Consider the following 23,196-nt stretch of genomic DNA (forward strand, 5'->3'; position numbering starts at 1 on the left):
AGCAGAGCTCAGATCAGTCAGCTCCTGAAGACAAGCAGCCACCTGTGCAGCAAAGACCTGTGACTCCCCTGACACCTGCTTCACTGTCAGTATCTGCTGCTGCAGTCTCACCAGGCCGTGCCACCACACACCTGTAGGCTGCTTCAAGGAAGTGAGAAAATATGTGGAACCAACAGGTCGGACCACATTCGGGCAGAATCATGTGACTCCAAATGAAAGCGCTGCATAGCGTGATTCAGTCAGCGGTGAAGCAGAGAATCGCCAGAGCTGATCTGCAGAGAGAATCCTTGTCCTCCTCCTCCTGTCTGGAGCTCCTGAGGGATCCTGCTACTCTTCCCTGTGGACACACCTGCCGTAAGACCTGTGTGGAACCAATGAGTGAAGTGTATGTGTGAATGTAAGAGACGCGCTGAACCAGAGGTTCCGATTCCCGTCTGATCTGAAGGCTGTTTTTCACTCCAATATTTCCAGTCTCTCCAGCTCTGATCATCCAGGCGGTGGTGGAACACACACACACACACACGTGACTCACTGCTGTGGATCAACACACTGACATCGAACACAATCTGAGTTCACAACTTTGGACCGGAACAACTGAGCTCCGACATGGACCCGAGACTGAGGAGAGGAGCCTCGCTCACAGGTCAGTGACTTGGTTTGACTTGAGCCTCATGAGTCTGACGTCACCTTTGACATTCGAGGATCCGAGTAAAGACGCACTTGTTGACGGGAGTGTTTCTCTGAGGAAGATTGATCAGGAAACTGTGACGTGACCCAAATCAACAGCCGACGATGGCGCCATCTTGTGGCCATATCATATATATGATATGGCCACATGTCCATATGATATGTATATATATCATATATATATATATATACACACATATATATATATATATACAGAAGCTCCTGCTCTGTGACGGTGTCCTGATCTGACCTCCTCAAACGTGTGTCTCTCTAGATGTGAAAGAAAACAACATGAGCACAGACATGTGGAAACAGAAGGAGAGTTAGAGGTGGTTCAATAGACAATATTGATTTGGCTTTGGTTCCTGAACACAATAGATATCAGACTTTTGAAAGGCTGCACCTCAGATTTGGTCCCACAGACGTCGTGTGTTGTGATAAACTGAGTCACTTGTTTCTTCACCATTCTGAGACGTGCTGAAGGTTGTTCAACAGGAAATCTGTTCCTTCACATCCTGAGCAGAAAACTCTGGAAGTGAAGACACAGTCTCGCACATCAAGTATAAGACACAAAGAGAAGGTGGGAGCTGCAGATGGATGCAGTGATACCAGGTGTAGACTGGGAATGACCTTGTACGAAGGCAAAAGTCCTGTCTGGAGGGAGTTTGTTTCTTTTGGGAATCCTGCAGAGTAGAGAGAGCATCAGGAGAAGGTGGCTGTGTTGAGGTTCAAGCCTCTGGTGGCCAAGAAAACCATCACAGCTGACGCCACATCTGCTCTGAGCTACACAATGGAGGAAGACATCGAAAGACATTTGACAGTTTGGAGAGAATCACAGTGAGACGACGATGACTCACCAAAGTTCTGAGCCAATGATTTATCAGTGCTCCCAGAACAAGGTGACCTGAACTTACAGGAGGAAGGGAAGTTTAGTACAACTGCTGTATAACTGCAGACGCAAAGACGCATGTGAATATATCAATATATTACAGGGACATGAATCTAAGTGTTTGTGTATTTATGGAGGTATTTGTTCTTGGCTCTTTGGACTGAAGCAATAAAAAGTGCCCCAAAGACCAAACCACAGAGTCAGACGTCATGAGAAGAACAGCAGCAGCGTGTTCTGCACTCAGTCAGTCTCAGTGAGTGAACACATGAATGTGGCTCTGAACACTGAAGAGAGTTGACTGAGGTCAGTGAGGTCACAGAGAAGAAGCAGTGACTCAGATGAGCAGCAGGTTCTTCCATCCACCATCAGACCACACCATGCTGACCTCCATGGAGAATGTTGACATCACATGCGAGGGACTCTTCTGTCCATGTCTTCTTTCTTCTCTCATGACTTTGTTCTGCTGCTGCTCTGACCCTGATGACTGAAGTTTGCTTGTTGACAAGAAGCACCAGTGATGCTGCTGTTGTGTTGGTGTGAAGGTGTGGACAGAGAGGAGGAAGCTCCTCCCTCTAAAGCCCCTCTGGGTGAGGACCATGACAGCCAGACTAGAGCTCAGAGGTGAGAAGATCAGTTCTCCTGTCAGAGCTCCAAACACTTGAAATCATTTCCACACTGCAACTTCTGTGTGTTCAGATCAAAGCCACTCACATCAGACGCTGCTGGACGAGGACATAGACCTGGACCTGCTCCCAGCTGTCAGTCTCTGAAGAGTGACGCATCTATGCCAAGGATTATTGACTTCAGAGGAGGACAGGAGCATCAGAGGAGGAGCAGGTGAGAGACAGAGAAGGAGCAACACTGAGAGGACATCGTGTGGTCAGATGGTTGAAGGGTTGATCAGAGTTGTGTCTCCATCAGGAGAAACCAGAAGAGTCTGAACTCAGCTGTCAGTCTCTGAAGAGTGATGTGTCTATGAAGCCTCCTCTGAACTTCAAAGGTGGACAAGAGTCTTCCCTCTGTGACTCCACTGATGGGATTGTTGGGTCTGAACAAAGGTCTCTGAGGCTCCTTCACTCTGAGTCTGAGTTGGTCTTGGTTTGTCTCCTTCATCTGATGTTGCGTTCACTGGTCCTAAAAGCTGATGCAGATGGTTGCGGAGGAAAGTCAAAGAAGACCAAGCAGGAAAGTGGTCTGTCAGGGGTTTTGACGTTGACCATTCATAGGACTCCACTCTTGAATCTTTGAGGAAGGAGTCATGACACTGATGACTGACTAATGGACTTTCCCATGTCACAGAATGGCTCATCAAATGTCCAGCCTCTGTCAGATTGTTTGGATGGCGTCTCTGCATGGATGGAACACAAGTGATTCTATTTGGTCACAGTGTCTTTTGTCAGTCCAATGTGGACCTGGGCTGCTGAGCTCCATGTTAAAAACCTCCAGGCACCAATCCTGGTGTTTTCATTGATCCACCTTGTGAACAGCAAATGGGCTGAGTTTTAAAGAAGAGTGTCTTCCACCTCAGGCAGCGAGCACAAATAAGAACTGTCTCATCTAGGAAGGAGCTGGAAAAACTCCTCCATGCTTTCATCACTTCACGCCTGGACTGTTGTTAGGCACTTTATCATGGGGTGAGCCAGACCTCTCTCACCTGTCTTCAACTGGTGCTCAATGCTGCTGCCCGTCTTCTAACAGGAGCACGCAAACATGAACACATCACCCCCATTCTCTCGTCCCTGCGTTGGCTCCCTGTACAACGTAGGATCCGTTTCAAAATCCTTTTGTTTGCGTCCAACCCACCTCAGTGACCTGATTCATCCCTGTGCGGTCGCTAATGTCTGCTAGTCAGCTGCTCTCAGTCGCTCCTGAAAGCAGACTTTGGTCAAGAGGCGACCAGACCTTCTCTGTAGCAGCACCAAAGCTTTGGAATCTCTGCACGTTCACCAGGCCTCCTCACTTCCTGTTTTTAAATCACTCATAAAAACTCATCTTTTTAGCCTGGCCTTCAAGAAAGAGTGATATGACGTCATGTTTCTATCTTCTTGTGTTGTGCTGTTGTGACTTCATTGCATTTGACGTCTCACCCTCACCTGTACAGCACCTTGGACAACTTTGTTATAGAAAACGTGATTTATAAATAAAATAGATTTGGATGAAGTGTGAGCTGCACATGAGAGTCATGGAGTCTGGTCCTGAACACTGAGAGTCTTTTCACTGCCTCCCTTTGATGTTCTTCACAGGGAGGATCAGCAGCTCTCAGATGTTCTCAGTCTCCAGTGTGTCCAGCAGCATCAGACAGATCTGGACTCCACACTGCAGGTACGTTCAAGTGTTAGCTCCTCCTACTAACTCCAACAGCTGCTAACTCACCAGTCAGCTGCTTCTGCTGCTTCATGGAAGCTCTGAGTCCTGGACAACTAGACCTGTTTGGAGAAGAGTCTGGACTGAAGCTCTTCTACAGCTCTGACTGATGCTGAAGATGTTGACTCTCTTGAAATCATGTTACCTTGACTCTCCTGAGACTTCGACCTCTTTTGTGACCAAACCATGGCATAGTTCCAACAGGTCCTGGTTAGACCTGGACTAAGACCTGCCTCCCTTCTGGAGATATGGGAGCAGGATCCTGGTGACCTCTGAGGTCAGTAGGTTTTATCAGTCACATGATCAGGTCACACATTTTGTTTCAGCTGTTTGAGAAGACCGTCATGACCCTGGTGAAGAAGGAGCTGAAGAGAGCCCAAAGGTTCCTCAGTCCAGATGACCAGAAGAACCTGGATGGTGAGGAAGAGCTGAAGTGTGACGAGGAGCAGATGAGGAGCAGCAGGGAATCTCTCCTGCAGATCTTCATGAACATCCTGAGGAGCATGAAGGAGGAGGAGCTTGCTGATGTTCTGTGGAGCAGTAAGAGGATTTGAACTTTCAACCTGCTGAATATCTAAAAGTCCATTTGAGCTTGAAACACCTGGAGCTGATGAGAAGAATGATCTGAAGATTGATCAACGCCACCTTTGAGAATCTTCTGATCATGTGACTTGTCTCTTCATTCAGGAAGTGTTGCAGCAGCCTGTGCAGGGCGACTGAAGAGGAGCCTGCAGAAGAAGTTCCACAGTGTGTCTGAGGGGGTCGCTAGAGCAGGAAACTCTGCCCCTCTGAATCAGATCTACACAGAGCTCTACATCACTGAGGGGGGCACAGAGCAGGTCAACCAGGAGCACGAGGTCCGACAGATCGAAGCAGCAACCAGGAAGCAGACCAGACCAGGAACTACCATCAGACCAGAAGACCTCTTTAAAGCCTCACCTGACACAGACCCACCAATCAGAAGCCTGCTGACGAAGGGCGTGGCTGGCATTGGGAAGACCCTCCTGACACAGAAGCTGACTCTGGACTGGGCTGAAGACAAAGCCCACCACAACTTCCAGCTGGTGTTTCCTTTCACCTTCAGAGAGCTGAACCTGCTGAAAGAGAAGCAGTTGAGTTTGGTGGAACTTGTTCATCTCTTCTTTCCTGAAACCAAAGACTCAGGACTCAGCAGCTTTGAAGGAGTCCAGGTTCTGTTCATCTTGGACGGTCTGGACGAGTGTCGACTCCCTCTGGACTTCAACAGTCGGGTCCTGACAGCAGCTACAGAGTCCACCTCAGTAGACGTCCTGCTGACCAACCTCATCAGGGGGAAGCTGCTTCCCTCAGCTCAGCTCTGGATCACCACACGACCTGCAGCAGCCAATCAGATCCCTCCTGAGTGTGTGGACATGGTGACAGAGGTCAGAGGGTTCACTGACCTCCAGAAGGAGGAGTACTTCAGGAAGAGGTTCAGAGATGAGGAGCAGACCACCATCATGTCTCACATCCGGAGCTCACGAAGCCTCTACATCATGTGTCACATCCCCATCTTCTGCTGGATCACTGCCACAGTTCTGGAGGACATGTTGAAGAGCAGAGAGACCGGAGAGCTGCCCAAGACCCTGACTGAGATATACATCCACTTCCTGGTGGTTCAGGCCAAAGTCAAGAAGCTCAAGTACCATGGAGGAGCTGGGACTGACCCAGTTTGGGATCATGAGAGCAGGAAGATGATGGAGTCTCTGGGAAAACTGGCTTTTGAGCAGCTGGAGAGAGGAAACTTGATCTTCTATGAATCAGACCTCACAGAGTGTGGCATCGACATCACAGCTGCTGCACTTTACTCAGGAGTCTTCACACAGATCTTCAGAGAGGAGAGAGGACTGTACCAGGAGAAGGTCTTCTGCTTCATCCATCTGAGTCTCCAGGAGTTTCTGGCTGCTCTTCATGTCCACCTGAGGTTCTTCAACTCTGGAGTCAATGTTCTCCATTCACAACAAAAATCCGAACAGTCATGCATCTTCAGAAAGAAGCTTCATCCAGGACAGTTGTACCAGTCAGCAACAAGTGTTGCTTTAGAAAGTCCAAATGGACATCTGGACTTGTTCCTGCGCTTCCTTCTGGGTCTTTCTCTGCAGACCAACCAGCGGCTCCTTCCAGGTTTGTTGACACAGACAGGAAGTAGCTCCTGGACCCATCAGAACGCAGCCAAGCTCATCAAGAAGAAGATAAGGGAGAAAGTGTCTCCAGAGAGAATCATCAATCTGTTCCACTGTCTGAGTGAAGTGAAGGACACTTCTCTAGTGGAGCAGCTCCAACAGCAGCTGAGATCAGGAGCTCTCTCCACAGGTCAACTGTCTCCAGCTCAATGGTCCACCCTGGCTTTCATCTTACTGTCCTCAGAGGAAGATCTGGACGTGTTTGACCTGAAGAAATACTTTGCTCCAGACAGACGTAAACCTTTCCTGAATCAATATTGTTTTTCAGAGGAGGCTCTTGAGAGGCTGCTGCCGATGGTCCAAGCTTCAAAGAAAGTTCTGTAAGTGGATCAAACACTGAAACCTGAAACACCTCTGATGATGTGAACTAGGGCTGTTGCGTTATACTGCTGTTGACGATCATCGCGATATTAAAAAATGAATTTTCAATGTGGTGTAAACGGCTCCATCTCCGACTGAAGCCGACATGCGGAACAGGAAAGTGAAGCGCTGACTCCTGGCGTCGTGCAACCGTGGGAACTGGTGCCGCCACGGTGCCAGTGATGAGTTTGCGCGTGTCGACTAGACAGAAATCCTGATGGATGACAACAAGCACGGCGCCTGCCGTGGTGAGCCTCCATCCTCTGCTCAAAGTTTGATGTCCTCATCCACGCTCAGCTTCTGAACACCACTCGTGCTCATCAGCACAGAGCGGGGAGTGAAGGTGCTTTTGAATGACAGAGAGGCAGATGTTCAGCGCTAAAATACCATCAACCGCCTCAGTTCTTCATCCTCCCACAACTTGTGTCAGACAGTCAGGGAAGCCATTGATGGACAGTGTTTGGATCAGGAGTCACAGAGCAGCGCTGCTCTAAAACTCCAGACCAGAGTCGCTCTGTTTCAACCTAAGCTTCGTAGCAGTTCCATGGCTCCTCCAGGTTCCTACCGTTGGTTGAGTTGAAACATTCAAGCCCACCGACGTTCCGTCTGGCTCCAAATCTGGCTCCGAGTCCTGCAGCAGTTTGAAACAACAATGAGCTCCCAGAGAGTCATGAGGCGCAGGGAAGAGGCTGAGACTCTGACAGTCCTCACTAGGAGCAGCAGCCTGAAGATTTTGGACAGCAGAGAGAGTGAGTTGTATGAGCAGGGAAAGGAAGTGTTCCAGTCAGGTCTTCATTTGGAAACCTCAGTGATGACAGCAGTGGAGTGGAGAGGCTGTTCTTTCCTTTGGCAACTGGAGAGGAAACACACAACATCAAGTTACAGATGGATTTCAGTGACTGCAGAATCGTTCTTCACATTTTGATCCATGTCGTGATAATATCGTTAGTGTGACGTGTTTTGCCCGCGATAATCGTCAAGCACAAATCTGATCTGGTTACAGCCCTAATGTGAACTGGACATGAACGTTTGATTTCCTTCTTCATTTTATTCAGACTGAGCTGCTGTGGACTGTCAGAGAGAAGTGGTTCCCTTCTGTCCTCAGTCCTCAGCTCTCCGTCCTCTAGTCTCACACAACTGGACCTGAGTGGGAATGAAGACCTGAAGGATGCAGGAGTGGAGCTGCTGTCTGCTGGACTGAAGAGTCCACACTGTCACCTGGAGACTCTCAGGTCAGACATGTTGATCAATATTTATTGATCTGGAAACACGTTTAGAGACACTTTAGTGATTCTTCTGATGTTACAGTTCCATTTCTAGATTTCACTTCATCTTGGGCTCAGAAATTCACTTCCTCTTTTTCTTCTCATTTTCTGATTTTTCCAAAGAAATGATCCACTTTTCTGAAGTCTTTCTGAAACAACATGGACTGTTTAGTGGCTATTTCTTGTCCATCATAGTGACTGATGTTTGTCATGTTGCTGAGAAAACACTTGGTTTTCTCTTCTTGTCCAGGTGTTTTCTACTTCACTACAGTTTGACTTTGTTTCTCTCAAGTCTCCATTTCTGCTTCACACATTCCTCCAGTGGATTTATGGTTTGATATTGAAGATATTGAGGACAATGTTCATCTGCTCCAATAGAATCATCATCTCTGCAGCTCATGTTCATGATATTGGAGCAGAATCACACTGCTTTTCATCAGAGCTCTTTTCTCTGTTGGGTCCACTGAGTTTGACTTTGAAATGTTTTGCCATCATCATCTCCATGTTTCTTTTATCTAGTTGCTCTGTTGACCAAAAAGAGTCATCTGATCAAGTCGCCCAATGTGCAACTTGAGTTCTGCCAGCAATGGACTTCAGTGATTGTCATGGCTGCTTAAGTTGGACCCAGGTGCAGTGAGTGCTGGTCGACAGAAAACTCCGAAACGAGAGTAAATTAAAGAATTTATTCAACAAAAGGCGAGTTTTAAGACAGACGAACAAGTACGGAGAACAGAAGGCGCCGGAGCCAGAACGCGGACCGGGAACTACACGTAGGGATTGGGGAAGGATCTGAAAACAGAAGAGAGGCGAATTAGAATCAGGCCTATAAAACGAGGAGAACACAAACACTCGGAGATAAGCTCACGAGGTCCTAATAACTTAAAGCGCTACGTGGAGGAGAAAAAACTCAAACGAGGAATCAACTTCTATAAACGATAAATGAAAGAGGTGAGACTAAATGCTCACACGCGGTTTGACTATATGAATGGAGGGGAAAACAGAAAACGGAGCGAGGAAGAACGAGAACTAAGAAGGCGGCCGAAAAGGAAATCAAGCGCGCAGAGAAATTTAGGAAAGTCAGGGGAACGAAGCGAGAGTCTTGAAAGAGTTTACCATGGGGAAGCGAAACAATCCTTTGGCGGCACAGACTGGTGTTGAGGTGTTGAAATCCATGTGAGGCTTGATTGTCAAATGAACACCAGCTGCGCCACTTGTGAAGCTGGAACAAAGGAAGGAAAAGGAAACACAAGAGCAACCGAGAGTAACAAAATAAAAGCATGGAACAATGTGGGGCGAACAGAGGTTAAGACAGACAAAGTAGTTACGTATATGACAGTAGCCCCCCCTTAAGGAGGGCCTCATGGCGCTTTACCGGGTCTATCTGGGAAACTGGCATGGAACTCTGAAATCAGAGAGGGATCTAAGATGAGTGACCGAGGGATCCATGATCGTTCCTCTGGGCCGTAACCCTCCCAGTCAACCAAGTACTGGACCCCTCGGCCACGTCTTCTGCTGTTTAGGATCTTGTGAACCTTATATGCAGGGTGCTTGTCTATGGTGAAGGGAGGAGGAGGAGCTTCAGAGGCTGCATGGAGTGGGGACGAGGAGACTGGTTTTAGAAGTGAGACGTGGAACGTGGGATGGATCTGGAGAGAAGCTGGGAGTCTTAACCTTACAGCCGTGTCATTGATGATCTTCTCAATCTTGAAAGGACCGATGTATCTGGGTGAGAGTTTGCGAGACTCACCCGGAAGCTGTAAATCACGGGTCGAGAGCCAGACCATGTCGCCGGGATGGTAAGACGGAGCTGGGATCCGGTTTCGGTCTGCCAGTCTCTTGTTGCGTTCGGCGGTGTGAGATAGAGCTGTGCGGGCCCGGGACCAGGTCTCCCGGCAGCGACGCAAGTGCTGGGTAACAGATGGGACGGAGGTCTCAGCTTCCTGGGATGGAAAAAGAGGAGGCTGATAACCATAGGCAACCATAAAAGGAGACATGCCCGTAGAAGAAGAAGCCAGCGAGTTATGAGCGTATTCCACCCAGGGGAGATTGGAGGCCCAGGCGGAGGGATCTTGAGCAGAGACGCATCGGAGGGCGGACTCCAGGTCTTGGTTCGTTCTCTCCGTTTGTCAGTTGGTCTGAGGATGGTAGCCGGAGGACAGGCTGGGGGACGCTCCCAGGGCCTTAAGGAAGGCACGCCAGACCTGGGAGGAGAATTGTGGTCCTCTGTCAGAGACCACGTCGCAGGGGATTCCGTGGAGACGGAAAACGTGGAGGACCAAAAGGTTAGCAGTCTCGAGCGCTGAAGGCAACTTGGGCAGGGGAATGAAGTGTGCCATCTTGGAGAAACGATCCACCACCGTCATGACAGTTGTCATTCCTGCTGAAGGGGGGAGGCCAGTCACAAAATCCACTGCAATGTGGGACCAAGGGCGACCAGGAAGCGGCAGCGGTTTCAGAAGACCAGCAGGAGGACGGTGGGAGGACTTTGCTCTGTTGCAGGTCGTACAGGCCTTGCAGAAGTTCTTGATGTCTCGAGTCAGGCCTGGCCACCAGAAACGTTGATTAATAAGACTTAAGGTGCGGAACGTACCAGGATGGCAGGCGAGTTTGGATGAGTGGCCCCAATGGAGGATCTGAGGTCTCGTGGGTACCGGGACGAACAGGCGATTTGGAGGACCGGGACTGGGAGCTGGATGGAGTTTCTGGTCCTCTAAGACAGCCTTCTCTACGTCCCAGCTGGCGGCTCGGATCACACAGGATGCGGGGAGGATGGTCTCTGTCTTGTCGGATGAAACAATTGGGTCGTGGAGACGAGAAAGTGCATCAGGCTTGACATTACGGCTTCCCGGACGATAAGAGATGGAGAAGTTGAATCGTCCAAGAAACAGGGCCCACCGGGCCTGACGGGAGTTGAGGCGTTTAGCGGTCTGCAGGTAAATGAGGTTTTTGTGGTCTGTAAGCACCAAGAAGGGAGTTTCAGTGCCCTCAAGCCAGTGCCTCCATTCTTGCAACGCAGCCACCATTGCCAGTAACTCGCGGTTCCCAACGTCGTAGTTTCGTTCTGCAGGGGTCAGTCTCCTTGAAAAATAAGCACACGGGTGTACCTTCTGGTCGTTAGGGTCCCTCTGGGAGAGCACCGCGTCCAGCCCTGAATCTGAGGCGTCCACCTCGACGATGAATTGGCATCTGGGATCCGGGTGGCGTAGGATGGGAGCGGAAGAGAATAGAGTTCGGAGTCTTTCAAAAGCTTGTTCAGCTTCAGGGCTCCAGCTGAACTCCTTTTTAGAGGAGGTGAGAGAAGTTAGAGGCGCGGCAACCTTACTGTAGTTGCGGATGAACCGTCTGTAGAAGTTGGCGAACCCAAGGAATTGCTGGAGCTGTTTGCGGTTGGTGGGAGTCTTCCAGTTGATAACAGTCTCAATCTTGGCTGGGTCGGGGATGAGACGTCCCTCCGCTAAGATGAAGCCCAGGAAGCTGACCTGTTTCACGTGAAACTCACACTTCTCAGCCTTGCAATACAGTTTGTTCTCCAGCAGCCTCTGAAGTACAAGACGAACGTGTTCCTGATGTTCCTCCTCCCCCTTCGAGAAGATCAAGATATCATCCAGATAAACATAGACAAAATGGTTAATCATGTCTCTTAGTACGTCATTAACCAATGCCTGAAAGACGGCTGGTGCATTAGTTAACCCAAAAGGCATGACCCGGTATTCGAAGTGTCCCAGGGGTGTTTTAAAAGCGGTCTTCCACTCGTCTCCCTCACGGATCCGAACCAAGTGGTAAGCATTTATAAGATCAAGTTTGGAAAAGATGGTAGCTTGGTTCAGAGGTTCAAAGGCAGGGTCAATTAGAGGGAGAGGATACTGATTTCTGATTGTAATCAGATTTAAGCCACGATAATCTATACAGGGGCGCAGGGTTTTATCTTTCTTGCTAACAAAAAAGAATCCAGCCCCCAGAGGAGAGGAGGAGGGACGGATCAGGCCCGCCGCCAGAGACTCATTGATGTATCTTTCTAAAGACTCCCTTTCAGGCCGGGAGACATTATAAAGTCTACTTGAGGGTAGAGGAGCCCCGGGGATTAGGTCGATGGCGCAATCGTAGGGGCGATGCGGGGGAAGGGACAGGGCCTGATCTTTACTAAAAACTTGTTCTAAATCGTGGTAGCAGGATGGAACATGAAAGGTCGGGAGGAGATTGAGGACGAGGAAGAGTATAGACAGTGGAAGCAGATCGAAGACAGTGAGCGTGACAGTGAGTGCTCCAACCTGTGACCTTGGAAGAAGTCCAGTCGATGTGAGGATTGTGAAGGGACAACCAGGGAAAACCAAGGACCAGTGGAGACGAGGAGGATGGAAGGACCAGGAACGAAATTACTTCAGTGTGATTTCCAGATATGGTGAGGGTTAAAGGTGCGGTGCGGTGAGTGACACGAGGGAGGGAACTGCCGTCAATTGCTGACAGGGAGGAGTGTCCAGTCTGGTGAGAGAGAGAGACAGAGACTCAGCAAAAGCAGCATCGATAAAGTTGTCATCAGCACCTGAGTCAATAAAGGCTTCGACAGGAGAATATTTGTTATTTTCCCGCAGGGACGCGGAGAAAATAATTCTGTTGACTGTGGTGGTGGCAGGAGTACTAACCTTCTTGTTGGAGACGAGGGGAAGACGAGGGCCCCTGGGACGGGTTGGACAGGAACGGATAGTGTGGCCCGGTTGACCACAGTACAGACATAAACCGCGAGATATCCGGTGTTGACGTTCCTCAGGTGTTAGTCTCGTCCTCCCCACCTGCATGGGTTCATGAAGGTCTAACAGAGACTCGGACTGGGAAGGTGGTTCAGGTGGTGAGAACGGGACTGGAGGAACCGTGTGAGTGGGCCGTCTCCGCTGGGTGTGCTCTCTTATGCGGTTGTCAATTCTGATGGAAAGAAGGATTAACTCTTCCAGGGAATTGGGCTCGTCGCGTATGGAAAGCTGGTCCTGGATACAATTAGAAAGACCATTATAAAACGCGGACATGAGAGCCGGTTCGTTCCAGCCAGCCTCAGCGGCTGCTATGCGGAAACGAATTGAGTATTCCGAGACAGACTCGCTTGGCGAGTTCTGAACCATGGAAATGAGTCGCTGAGAAGCTCCAGGTCCGCTCTTAAATGGAGCGTCGAAGACCCGTCTCATCTCTAAGGAGAAACTCTTGAAATTGTTAAGGATGGGCGAGTCTGATTCCCATAAGGAGACTGCCCACTGACTGGCCTTGTCACGCAGGAGGTTAATGCAATAAGCGACCTTGGCTCTCTCCGTCTTAAAATGGGACGGTTGGGAATCAAAAACTAGTGAGCATTGAATAAAAAAATTCTTGCAGAACCCTGGCTTACCAGCATAGACCTCCGGCGTGGGGATGTTTGGTTCGCGTCCGCTGGTATCAGGGTGTGCTGAGTCAGCTGCAGAAATTGCTGCTGACACCGGCGTGGAGGCGCCCGAGTCAGCTGGGGAGACAGACAAACGATCGAGCACCGAAGTAATGTTCTGCAGCTGCTCCAGGACGCTCTGAGTCGCTCTTTCAAGAGTCGAGATTCTCGAGCCCTTAATGCCTACAGCTTTCTGCAGACTAGCAACCACTGCTGGGTCGGGGGCGTGGCCAGAGGATTCTGTCATGGCTGCTTAAGTTGGACCCAGGTGCAGTGAGTGCTGGTCGACAGAAAACTCCGAAACGAGAGTAAATTAAAGAATTTATTCAACAAAAGGCGAGTTTTAAGACAGACGAACAAGTACGGAGAACAGAAGGCGCCGGAGCCAGAACGCGGACCGGGAACTACACGTAGGGATTGGGGAAGGATCTGAAAACAGAAGAGAGGCGAATTAGAATCAGGCCTATAAAACGAGGAGAACACAAACACTCGGAGATAAGCTCACGAGGTCCTAATAACTTAAAGCGCTGCGTGGAGGAGAAAAAACTCAAACGAGGAATCAACTTCTATAAACGATAAATGAAAGAGGTGAGACTAAATGCTCACACGCGGTTTGACTATATGAATGGAGGGGAAAACAGAAAACGGAGCGAGGAAGAACGAGAACTAAGAAGGCGGCCGAAAAGGAAATCAAGCGCGCAGAGAAATTTAGGAAAGTCAGGGGAACGAAGCGAGAGTCTTGAAAGAGTTTACCATGGGGAAGCGAAACAATCCTTTGGCGGCACAGACTGGTGTTGAGGTGTTGAAATCCATGTGAGGCTTGATTGTCAAATGAACACCAGCTGCGCCACTTGTGAAGCTGGAACAAAGGAAGGAAAAGGAAACACAAGAGCAACCGAGAGTAACAAAATAAAAGCATGGAACAATGTGGGGCGAACAGAGGTTAAGACAGACAAAGTAGTTACGTATATGACAGTGATGATGTTTCTTCTGGGATTTTCCCTGCAAATCACACGGCGAAAACCTTTCCATTCATGTCCACCTCCATGATGCGTTTTGTGTCAGCTGCTTGTTTCCATGTTTCCACTTCATTTTCATAGGTTTGATCACATGAGATTCCATCTTTAAAAAGAGAACACTCTGATGGCGTAGCAGCTCTCATTGAAGCCGCGGTGCACCGACATGCTAGTTGATATGTGACAGACACCCTCATGTGCAGTTTCATATGGGAACAGTTCCAACCAGACAGCCACAATTTGCTGACAGCAGCAGAAGTAACGTGTCTCTTACTGAGTCCAGTCACTCAGCTGCGCCAGAGCAGCCGTCATTAACATATTCACCCTGAAAACAATCAAGATCTAAAACATGTGCACTCACCGAGGGCTCAGCCTGCGGTCATCGCTTGATTGGACATGGCAAACAAACCCTTTCTCGGCCTGGGTTTTCAGCAGGTGCGGCTGGAGATTCCGGGGAAATGCAGGGGCGGAGACCAGCGCAATAAGTGCTGGAATTTCACTGAACATCTGTGGTTTCATTGGTTCTTTTCGCATCAAAATCCACATGAGTTTAAGCCACAATGTTCGAGAAAAAAGTTGTGGTTGGTCCGGAAATGTGGAATGGTCCAGTGAGGATCTACGGTGGCCAGGGAGGATCATAACAAATGCAAACACTGCAACACGACATCATCAAGTCACAATCTAGTCACAGGACGGGTGCAAGTCACCTTCAATGTGAGGCCAGTTGGAGGCCTTGCTGTCTCCAACTCCTGATCTGATTGGCTCTCGCACCTGTCCTTCAACTCTATGTGTTCGTTCACCCAGAGTGCACGTGCGCCTGCTCTGTTGCTGCTGAAGGCCTTGGACTGATTTCACACAGTCTGGCAACACAAGCCAGCTGAATGCTGATTGGATAAAAGCTTCAACCTACAAAAACCAGACTGGGACGTGCTGTTTAACATATATATATAGAGAGAGTGGAAAATGCATTAAAATGGCATTTACTTTGATGACAAATATGCCCTTGATTTCTGGTTGTGTTTGGCCAGTAGAGAAGGTCATGAAGGCCCTGACGACCACCACTGTCTGACTGATATAAAAGTGCTTCAAATATTCCAACAATAATGTGATGATGATCTTCTGAATGGAAAGAGTTCAGTGGCTCCTCCCATCAAGTCTTTCAAGTCTTGTCACAATAGAGGATTGAAAAAGTCTCACTTGTTGATGACACTCGTCTCTTTCACAGCCTGTGCGACTGTGGACTGTCAGAGAGAAGTGGTTCCCTTCTGTCCTCAGTCCTCAGCTCTCCGTCCTCGAGTCTGATACAACTGGACCTGAGTGAGAACATCAAGCTGAAGGATGCAGGAGTGAAGCTGCTGTCTGCTGGACTGAAGAGTCCACACTGTCACCTGGAGACTCTCAGGTCAGAACACATCATCTCCTCTCTTCAGTTCTGCTCCACATCTGGACGGTTCTTCTGCTCTCATGTTTTTTTGAGAACACATTCTGCTTCATTACAGTCTGTCAGGGTGCATGATCTCAGAGAGAGGCTGTGCTTCTCTGGCCTCAGCTCTGACCTCTAACCCCTCCCAACTGAGAGAGCTGGACCTGAGCTACAACCATCCAGGAGGACCAGGACTGGAGCTGTTGTCTGCTGGACTGGAGAGTCCAGACTGGAGGCTGGAGACTCTCAGGTATGGACAGAGCAGCAGAACTGACTGACTGAGCTCCAAAGAGCTTCAGACTGAACATGTGATCCAGGAGCAGACAGAGAGAATGTGGGTGTGTGAGGCTGCTCAGACTCTTCATCTGAACTGAGCACATGAATCCAAACACATGACATGTTCTCCTGCTGGACACCAGTGGAAGCACCAAGGAGACAGTGGAGACTGAGCAGCTGTTTAGAGATCCATCTTTGTTGTCATCAACAGTCATGAAAGAGCCGTCCACTTAGCAGCAGGAGATAATAGTCCTGAAACATCTGAAGTCACATGGATCTGCTCTCATCCTTCTCTCTCTTTCTTCCTCCAGGCTGGACAACTGTGGACCAGGGTGGTTATAGATCTGACCTGAAGAAGTGTGAGTGTTTGATTGATCCATGAGAACTGCTGGACTCTGTCAGCTTCTAGTGGAGCAGCTGTGATGTTGGTGACATCATGTGAGCCTTGAATCTGCTGCTGGAACTTGTCTTCATCAAGTCCAGGTCACTGGCCAGAACACTGCTCACCAACATGGTGTCCAGCAGAAGCTGGTTGTCCAGCAGCAGCTAGTGAGGAGTCTCCGTGCAGATCTAGAAGCAGCACTGTTGACTTTCCTCATCATCACATATGGAGTCATTCACTCTCTTCAGTCTTTGACTCCAGAGTCACATGAGTTTGGAAGATCATCACCTTCTCACTGGAGTCTGAAGATCTCAGTGTTCTTCCACCATCATCACCTGCACCTGTCTTGCAATCCGTCCCCTTAAAATGTGACCATCACCCCAAAAATACTGCATACATGTTCACAAATAAAGTGATATTGATAGACAGAGAAAATAACAATACGGCAAGACAGCAATTCCAAACATTCTAGATTTGTTAAAACTATTTGGGGAAATATCAGGATATAAATTGAACCTCAAAAAAAAAGTCAGCTATTTCCACTGAATGTGGACATTAGAAATATAGTAGCCACAAATGTCCCTTTTAAAGTGTCAACTGAAGAATACTAACTTGGGTGTTACAGTCACCCAAAAATCTGGAGAGCTAGTTCAACATCATTTGATCAAACTTTTCTTGCAGATTAAAGAGGATCTTTCCGTTTGTTCCCCGCTATTTCTGTCCTTAACAGGCAGAGTTCATTCAATTAAAATGTCGGCGCTTCCAACGTTTTTATATTTATTTCAAACCTTACCAATATTCTTCCCGATGTCATTCTTTAAACAGCTAGATTCAATAATGTCAGCATCATCTGGAGTGGTAAACCCCCGCGCCTGCGTAAAGAACTCTGACAAATGCCTCAAGAGAAAGGAGGAACGGCACTGCCTCATGTCTGACAACATTACTGGGCAGCTCACCTCATATTGGATTGAGCATCACTTGGATAAAAACTGCCCAGACTGGGTGAGAATGGAAACAACTGTCTCCAACTCACTTTCACTCCCAGCTCTAAGTGGTACAAAGTTGCCACGATCACGCAGCCTGATCAATGGGTCAAATGGCAGCCCAACAGTCCAAAACTGGGTGAAAATATGTATCCAGTTTAGGAAAGGTTTCAGACTTCATGACATGTGTCTATTCAGTCCTGTGGCCTTGGATCACATATTTAAACCATCCTTGCAGGACTCATTGTTCAATATCTGGCACAGAAAAGGTCTGAAAAGATATAAGGATCTTTTCATTGAAAATAACTTTGCTTCATTTGAGCAACTGGCAAAAAAGTACTTATTGTCAAAATCCCATTTTTTTAGACACTTACAATGTAGACATTTTATAAGGAGAGTTTGACCACAATTCCCTCATAAACCAGAGAACACAATTATTGACATTATCATGAGAGCCGACCCAAAAGCCAAAGGTTCAGTCTCAAATATTTTGGATCTGATGTCATCACATGCACAACTTCCACATCCCGCATGAGAACAGAATGGGAGGCGGAGCTCCAAACCCCAATAGAAGAGCAAACCTGGCTGAAGGTTTTGAAGCAGCTCCATTCATCTTCTATGTGTGACAGACACTCATGACTTCAACTCAAGATTGTGCATCAGACTCACCTGTCCAACTCTAAACTGGCTACAATCCATCCTGAGATGGATCCTGAATGTGGGAGGTGTCAGTCAGCAGAAGCAACACCTGTCCTGACTCACCAGTTTATTGGAGTCATATTTTTGAGGCCCTCTCTACAGTCCAGTTGGAATGGAGCCTCTTTACTGCACTGTTTGGAAGTGTTCCAGAAGGTATTCAGCTTCCAGTCGGGGGAGAAAAAGTGGCAGCTTTTACTGCTCTGCTGGTGAGAAGGTTCCTACTTTTGAAGTGGAAGGATGATGCTCCACCCTCACAGTCACACTGGGTATGAGATGTGGTGGTTTTTTTTTTTTTTTTTCGATAAACCAACAACAACAGTGCTAGAGTCACTGGAAGATGAGTACGAAGGTGGAACTCTGTGCTTCTCTTTTCTCTGTCTCTGGTAAACAGTTTCTTTTCTTCTTGTTAACCAGGTGTGGAAAGTCTGCTTCTGTTCTATTGTGTCATTACTGTTGTAAAACATGGTCACCTGGAGTCATGACAAAAGTTATCGCCTGTATTATCAAGAGTGACTTTTATCGAATATTTTTTGTGAGAATTTGTTCATGAAGTGAAAATCCAATGAAAAGATCATTGAAAGAAAATAAAGCAAGTCGCATGATGCTGTCGAGTAGTGATGGGCAAAACAGTTCATTTTAGTGACTCAGTTCATTGAATCTCATTCAGTAAAAACAATCTTTTTTGAGTCTTACAGTTCTTAGTTTCGCCACCTACTGGTGACATGGAACCCTGCGGTTGAATGGTAGTTTCAGTTGGATTTAAACGTCAATTTGACTGACTTTACATTGAACATTTTACAAATCAAACAAAGTGTCAGAGGTACCATGATGTTAAACCATTTTGACAAAATGTTTCTGTTTGCAGACACACTGTATGCAATGTATTGCTTGAATGAAGAAGTGGTTGGACATCATTGCATGGTATCAATGTCCAACCAGCACAACCTCAGAGCCTCTGATGCCTGAGTTAGATTCATGCATAACAACCATATGACTCATCATGAGGCCCAGTCTCAACCATCTTGAAGAGTTGGCCTGGTGTTTGACACCATCTAAACAAGTCAAAGCTCAGCAAAATATCACCACTGAGGGAAGAATGCAGGCAGTCTAATCAGGGAAATGTTAGAAGATTAATAAAAGAGAGGGAGATTCAAAAATTATTTTTTTCACTGCTGTGGAAGGTGGAGGCAACTGTTGCATTCTTTCACAGAAGCACAGTCGCTTCAGACAAACTCAAAGCAGCACAACAGCAGGACGTGGCCACACGGTGGACTTCAACATTTTACATGTCGCAGCGATTTATTGAGGTGAAAAACCCTCTCATCTCCACTCTGGCGCTCATGAACGCCTCTCTGCCAACACTGACTCCAGATGAGTGGAAAATGGCCACGGAGATTGTCAGCATTCTTCAACCCTATGAAGTGACTGCTGAAAGGTAAGTCCTAACATGTTTGAGTATCAGATGTTGCGCCACGTTTTACCAACTGTGAATACAAGTCGACACACTGCTCCTCTGTAACCTTCTCTGCACTTTGTCAGTCCTTGGTGGCCCTGGTGCATCTTTTCTCATATCTCTGCTCTCATTCTTTCAGGGATCACAGACTGCAGAAGCCCATCCCCTTCACTAACTGAGCCGAGGTGTTCCACTCTTCAGATGATCAGGCCAACCATCATGGACATGCTTGAGGACGCACTGGAGTTCCTCATCACTCCTGGTCCTGTCTTTGATACTGCAGGCTTCAGCGTTCCACCGTGGTTCTGCATGAGGACTCCCCCGAGCCCATGGCTGCTGCCGTCTGCTCTGACTACTGTTGGTTTGGCTGGGTCAATGACCTCCAGAACTGGAGCGGAGGAGATGAACTCTTTCACTTCGATGAAAGCTGCTTTTGCTGTTTGCCCCAACAGCAGCTGTTCCTAGATTTGACTCATTCATTCAGAGGCTGCAGCACTGTGGACAAGTGTGGTCGATATCGCCCGAGATAGTTCACCATCCCCAGACATCTTCTCAGTTCAACTGATGTTTCCGGGTGGCTCCAGTGCTGTTATGGCCTTGACTCACTTTGGTCAGGACTTGTCTCAAGGAGCCTCTTGAGTCTTTGATCGTGCACCTCCTGTGTTTCTCCAAACACCAGTGTGTCGTCCATATATACCACGGTGCCCTCATGTTGCTGCACCACCTCTGACATTTCTCTTTGAAAAATCTCCGGTGCAGAAGTGATACCAGAGGGTGACCGTTTAAAACAGTACCTACCCAGTGGTGTGGTGAATGTGGTGAGGCGAGCGCTGTTTTCCTCCAGCAGAACCCACTTTCCGCATGGAGACTGGAGAACACTGTACTCTTGGCGAGCTTGGGAAGTATCATATCATCCAAAGTTGGCAGAATAAACTCCTCACCTTTGACATTTTCAGTGAGTCTTTTCAAGTCCATTGGTTTCCACAACAGGAACCATGGGCGCACCACTCTGTTGGATCTGTGACTTTCTCTATCACCCCCATCGATGCCATCCTTTTCAGCTCTGCTTCTACTTTTGGCAGTAGAGGAATGGGCACATGGTGTGGTGTGGCGACCCTTCTTTTGATGTGACCTTCACAGGTTCACCTTTCAGTGTCCCACACTGCTAACTGTGTTCACTGTGTCAACACGGTTCATCAAAGCCAGTTTGGTCGACACTGTTCGGCCCAGAAGGTTCTCGCCACCCGTCTTGACAACCACTACAGGAAAACAAGAGTTTGGAAGCTTGCCATCAACTTTGGCTTTGACTTTGTCCCCTCGTGGCCCCTTCTCCCCCTGGACTTTTGAGTGTATGTTCCAGTGGAGTGAGCTTGGGCTTCTTCCTCCAAGTCTCATATGTTGCCTCTGACATCACGGAGGAGTCTGCACCAGAGTCCATTTTAAAGGAGACTGCCGTGTTCTCCACACCAAAAGTGGTCTGCCAAGGAGCTTCACCCTCAGCCAGCACTACTGGTTTGCTTTTGTTCTCCACTGATCCTCAGAATCAACTCTGGTCTGTGTCTGTCTCTGTTATTTCTCTTATGGCCTCTGTGCCACACCCAGCAGCAAAGTGTCCAGTCTGGTTCCACTTCAGCCATTTCTGTCCTCTTGCAGGGCACAGTTCACCGTCATGACTCCGACCACATCTTGTACCCGTGACCTTTGTTTTATTCTGCACCTTTCTCTGGTTTTCTACAGTTTTCTCTTGTGCCCTCTTTTTCAGGACTTGAATGTTGTCCACACTTTGCACCTTCTGAGACTGGACTAACTGCTCATCTCTGTTGCCGTGCGCAGCGCCAGCTCACTTGTCATTGGTCGTTTTTGAGACACTTGTTTGTCCCTCACCCCGACGACCACGTGGTCCCGCTCATCCTTCTGCGTGCCACAATCACAATTGTGGGCCAGCTCATCAAGTTACTCATCATAAAGGAAAGACGTGTTACCTGGAGCATCTTCTTGATCATGATCCAGGCACTCACTCATATTTGAGGAACTATTCATCCAACAACAACAACAAAGCAGAGGGAGCCAGCGCTTCTGTTGGAGCTACAGCGGACGATGAAGCCTTGTTCATTACTCAAGGGAAGTGAATGACAAGACTCCAATTCCAGCAGCGCCTTTCAAAATAAAATACAAATGACGGTGACGTGAGGAAACTGTATCTGCGCTAGATACTAGTCGTTCCTTGAGATGACTCGTAGTTCTTAGCTCATTTTGAAGAGACGTTCAAAGAACGACCCCTCACCATTGAATATGTTCTTAACAGGTTCCCTGATCATATCGTATTATATCGTTGTGATGCCGCACTTCTGAGGCAACGTCGCCCGATGTTAAATGTGTCATTTTATTGGTCTCATGATCAATATTTTAGAGTTTATACGTTACATTGAACATGTGACAAGTTGTGTAACAAGATACACATTTGTCAGAATCAATGACGTCTTCATGATGAAAAGGTGGAGCCTTGTTTAAAAGTCTGACATGTGTTGCATTTGTTCAGCGTGACTCTGTCTGCTCATTTTGTTGTCTCTACAGAGACACATTACACTTGGGAGATTGGCTGTGATCCCAAAGAAACAAGAATGCAGCCCTGGACTTTGGCCATTCTGCACCTATAAAGGGGCACATTTGATGGTTGACAGTCATATTGAAGGCCCCTGTACCGTCAACTGCAAAGACTCAGTACATAATTGTGGATCTGCCCATTTTTACACATTAGACTCGAACTCTAACTTGCTGACTTTACTGTTCTATATTATTATTATTGTACATATTTGTACCGCAAAGCCACGTACACTGTAATTTGAGTGACACAGAAGCCTTTTTTCAGACTAAGACTGAATTATCTGTTCTGTCCACCTGTCATCGTCATGTAAATAATAATAAAAAAAAAGTCGTTGCTCAAATAACGTGCAGTTCTAAAAGGTACCGCTGGATGGTGCTATAAAAACCGTCTGTGTTGTTACTATGTTAGTTGCTTCTTTTTAAATGGTCATTTCACAGATGAACATGTCTCTCCTCGAGTACACTGTTAGTGACGATCAATGCTATTTTTATTTTTGTCTGTTGGTTGGTTTTCTCCCGCCTGATGTGTCATGCCAGGTGTATGTCGTGGGCAGAAGGCTTGAGCTCGATGTTGAGCTCCGCCCCGTTCTCCAGGCTGCAGCCACGGTATCTTGGATTTTTTAAAGGCTACAAATGAAAAAATCAATAAAAAAGACTGATTTATAAAATAATAATAAAATGAATTGAATTCAGTTAAAAACAAATCCAACCTCTAAATATACAGATTACTAAATTCAATATATAAAAACATTACATTTTACAACGCTGAATTGAAAACTTCAATGTTTCAATTTTTGATTTGTTCAGTTCACCGATTCACTGTCCTGATGGCGCTGATCTACCGTAATTTCCGGACTATAAGCCGCTACTTTTTTCTCGCGGTCTGAACCCTGCGGCTTATAAAACGATGCGGCTAATATATTGATTTTTACAGGGATATTTCAATCAATCGGCCACCAATTATGAAAGGCTGAACTCGTTGTGATCTGTGAATGCCGACCACTGCCTGTCATTGCTGGTCACAAAATCCGAGCACATGTGACAGCAGCCGTTCTGATGAGGCACCGCCCGCGGTTTGTGATGCGCCCGCTCCTCCCTCCCGACTCGCCACTCGCTTGGCAACGGCGTGTCTAATGCGGAAGCTTTTTTCAGTCTATCATGTTATCATGTTTGCATCCTGCAGCACATGC

At 47.7% G+C, this 23,196-nt stretch overlaps 1 protein-coding gene across 6 annotated transcripts; it reads left to right on the forward strand.

Annotated features, from left to right (window-relative positions):
* Positions 1 to 206: 206 nt before the first annotated feature.
* On the forward strand, positions 207 to 22,256 carry LOC128767116 (NLR family CARD domain-containing protein 3-like). Of its 6 annotated transcripts, XR_008416167.1 has the most exons (12): positions 207 to 354; positions 472 to 643; positions 2,119 to 2,197; positions 2,273 to 2,413; positions 3,820 to 3,898; positions 4,267 to 4,480; positions 4,628 to 6,461; positions 7,557 to 7,733; positions 15,412 to 15,588; positions 15,686 to 15,859; positions 16,197 to 19,384; positions 19,542 to 22,256. XR_008416167.1 is itself a non-coding variant. In XM_053879296.1 (11 exons), the coding sequence occupies exons 2-11, from the start codon at positions 607 to 609 to the stop codon at positions 16,225 to 16,227; spliced, it is 2,943 nt and encodes a 980-aa protein (XP_053735271.1). In that variant the 5' UTR covers positions 207 to 354; positions 472 to 606; the 3' UTR covers positions 16,228 to 22,256. The 6 variants fall into 6 exon arrangements, 5 of the variants coding, with proteins under 5 accessions (XP_053735271.1, XP_053737340.1, XP_053736488.1 ...); XM_053879296.1 differs by having other exon boundaries at positions 16,197 to 22,256; XM_053881365.1 differs by having other exon boundaries at positions 220 to 385; positions 16,197 to 22,256.
* The last annotated feature ends 940 nt before the right edge of the window (positions 22,257 to 23,196 follow it).

The sequence above is a fragment of the Synchiropus splendidus genome, chromosome 1, assembly GCF_027744825.2.
Source record: "Synchiropus splendidus isolate RoL2022-P1 chromosome 1, RoL_Sspl_1.0, whole genome shotgun sequence".
Lineage (NCBI taxonomy): Eukaryota > Metazoa > Chordata > Actinopteri > Syngnathiformes > Callionymidae > Synchiropus > Synchiropus splendidus.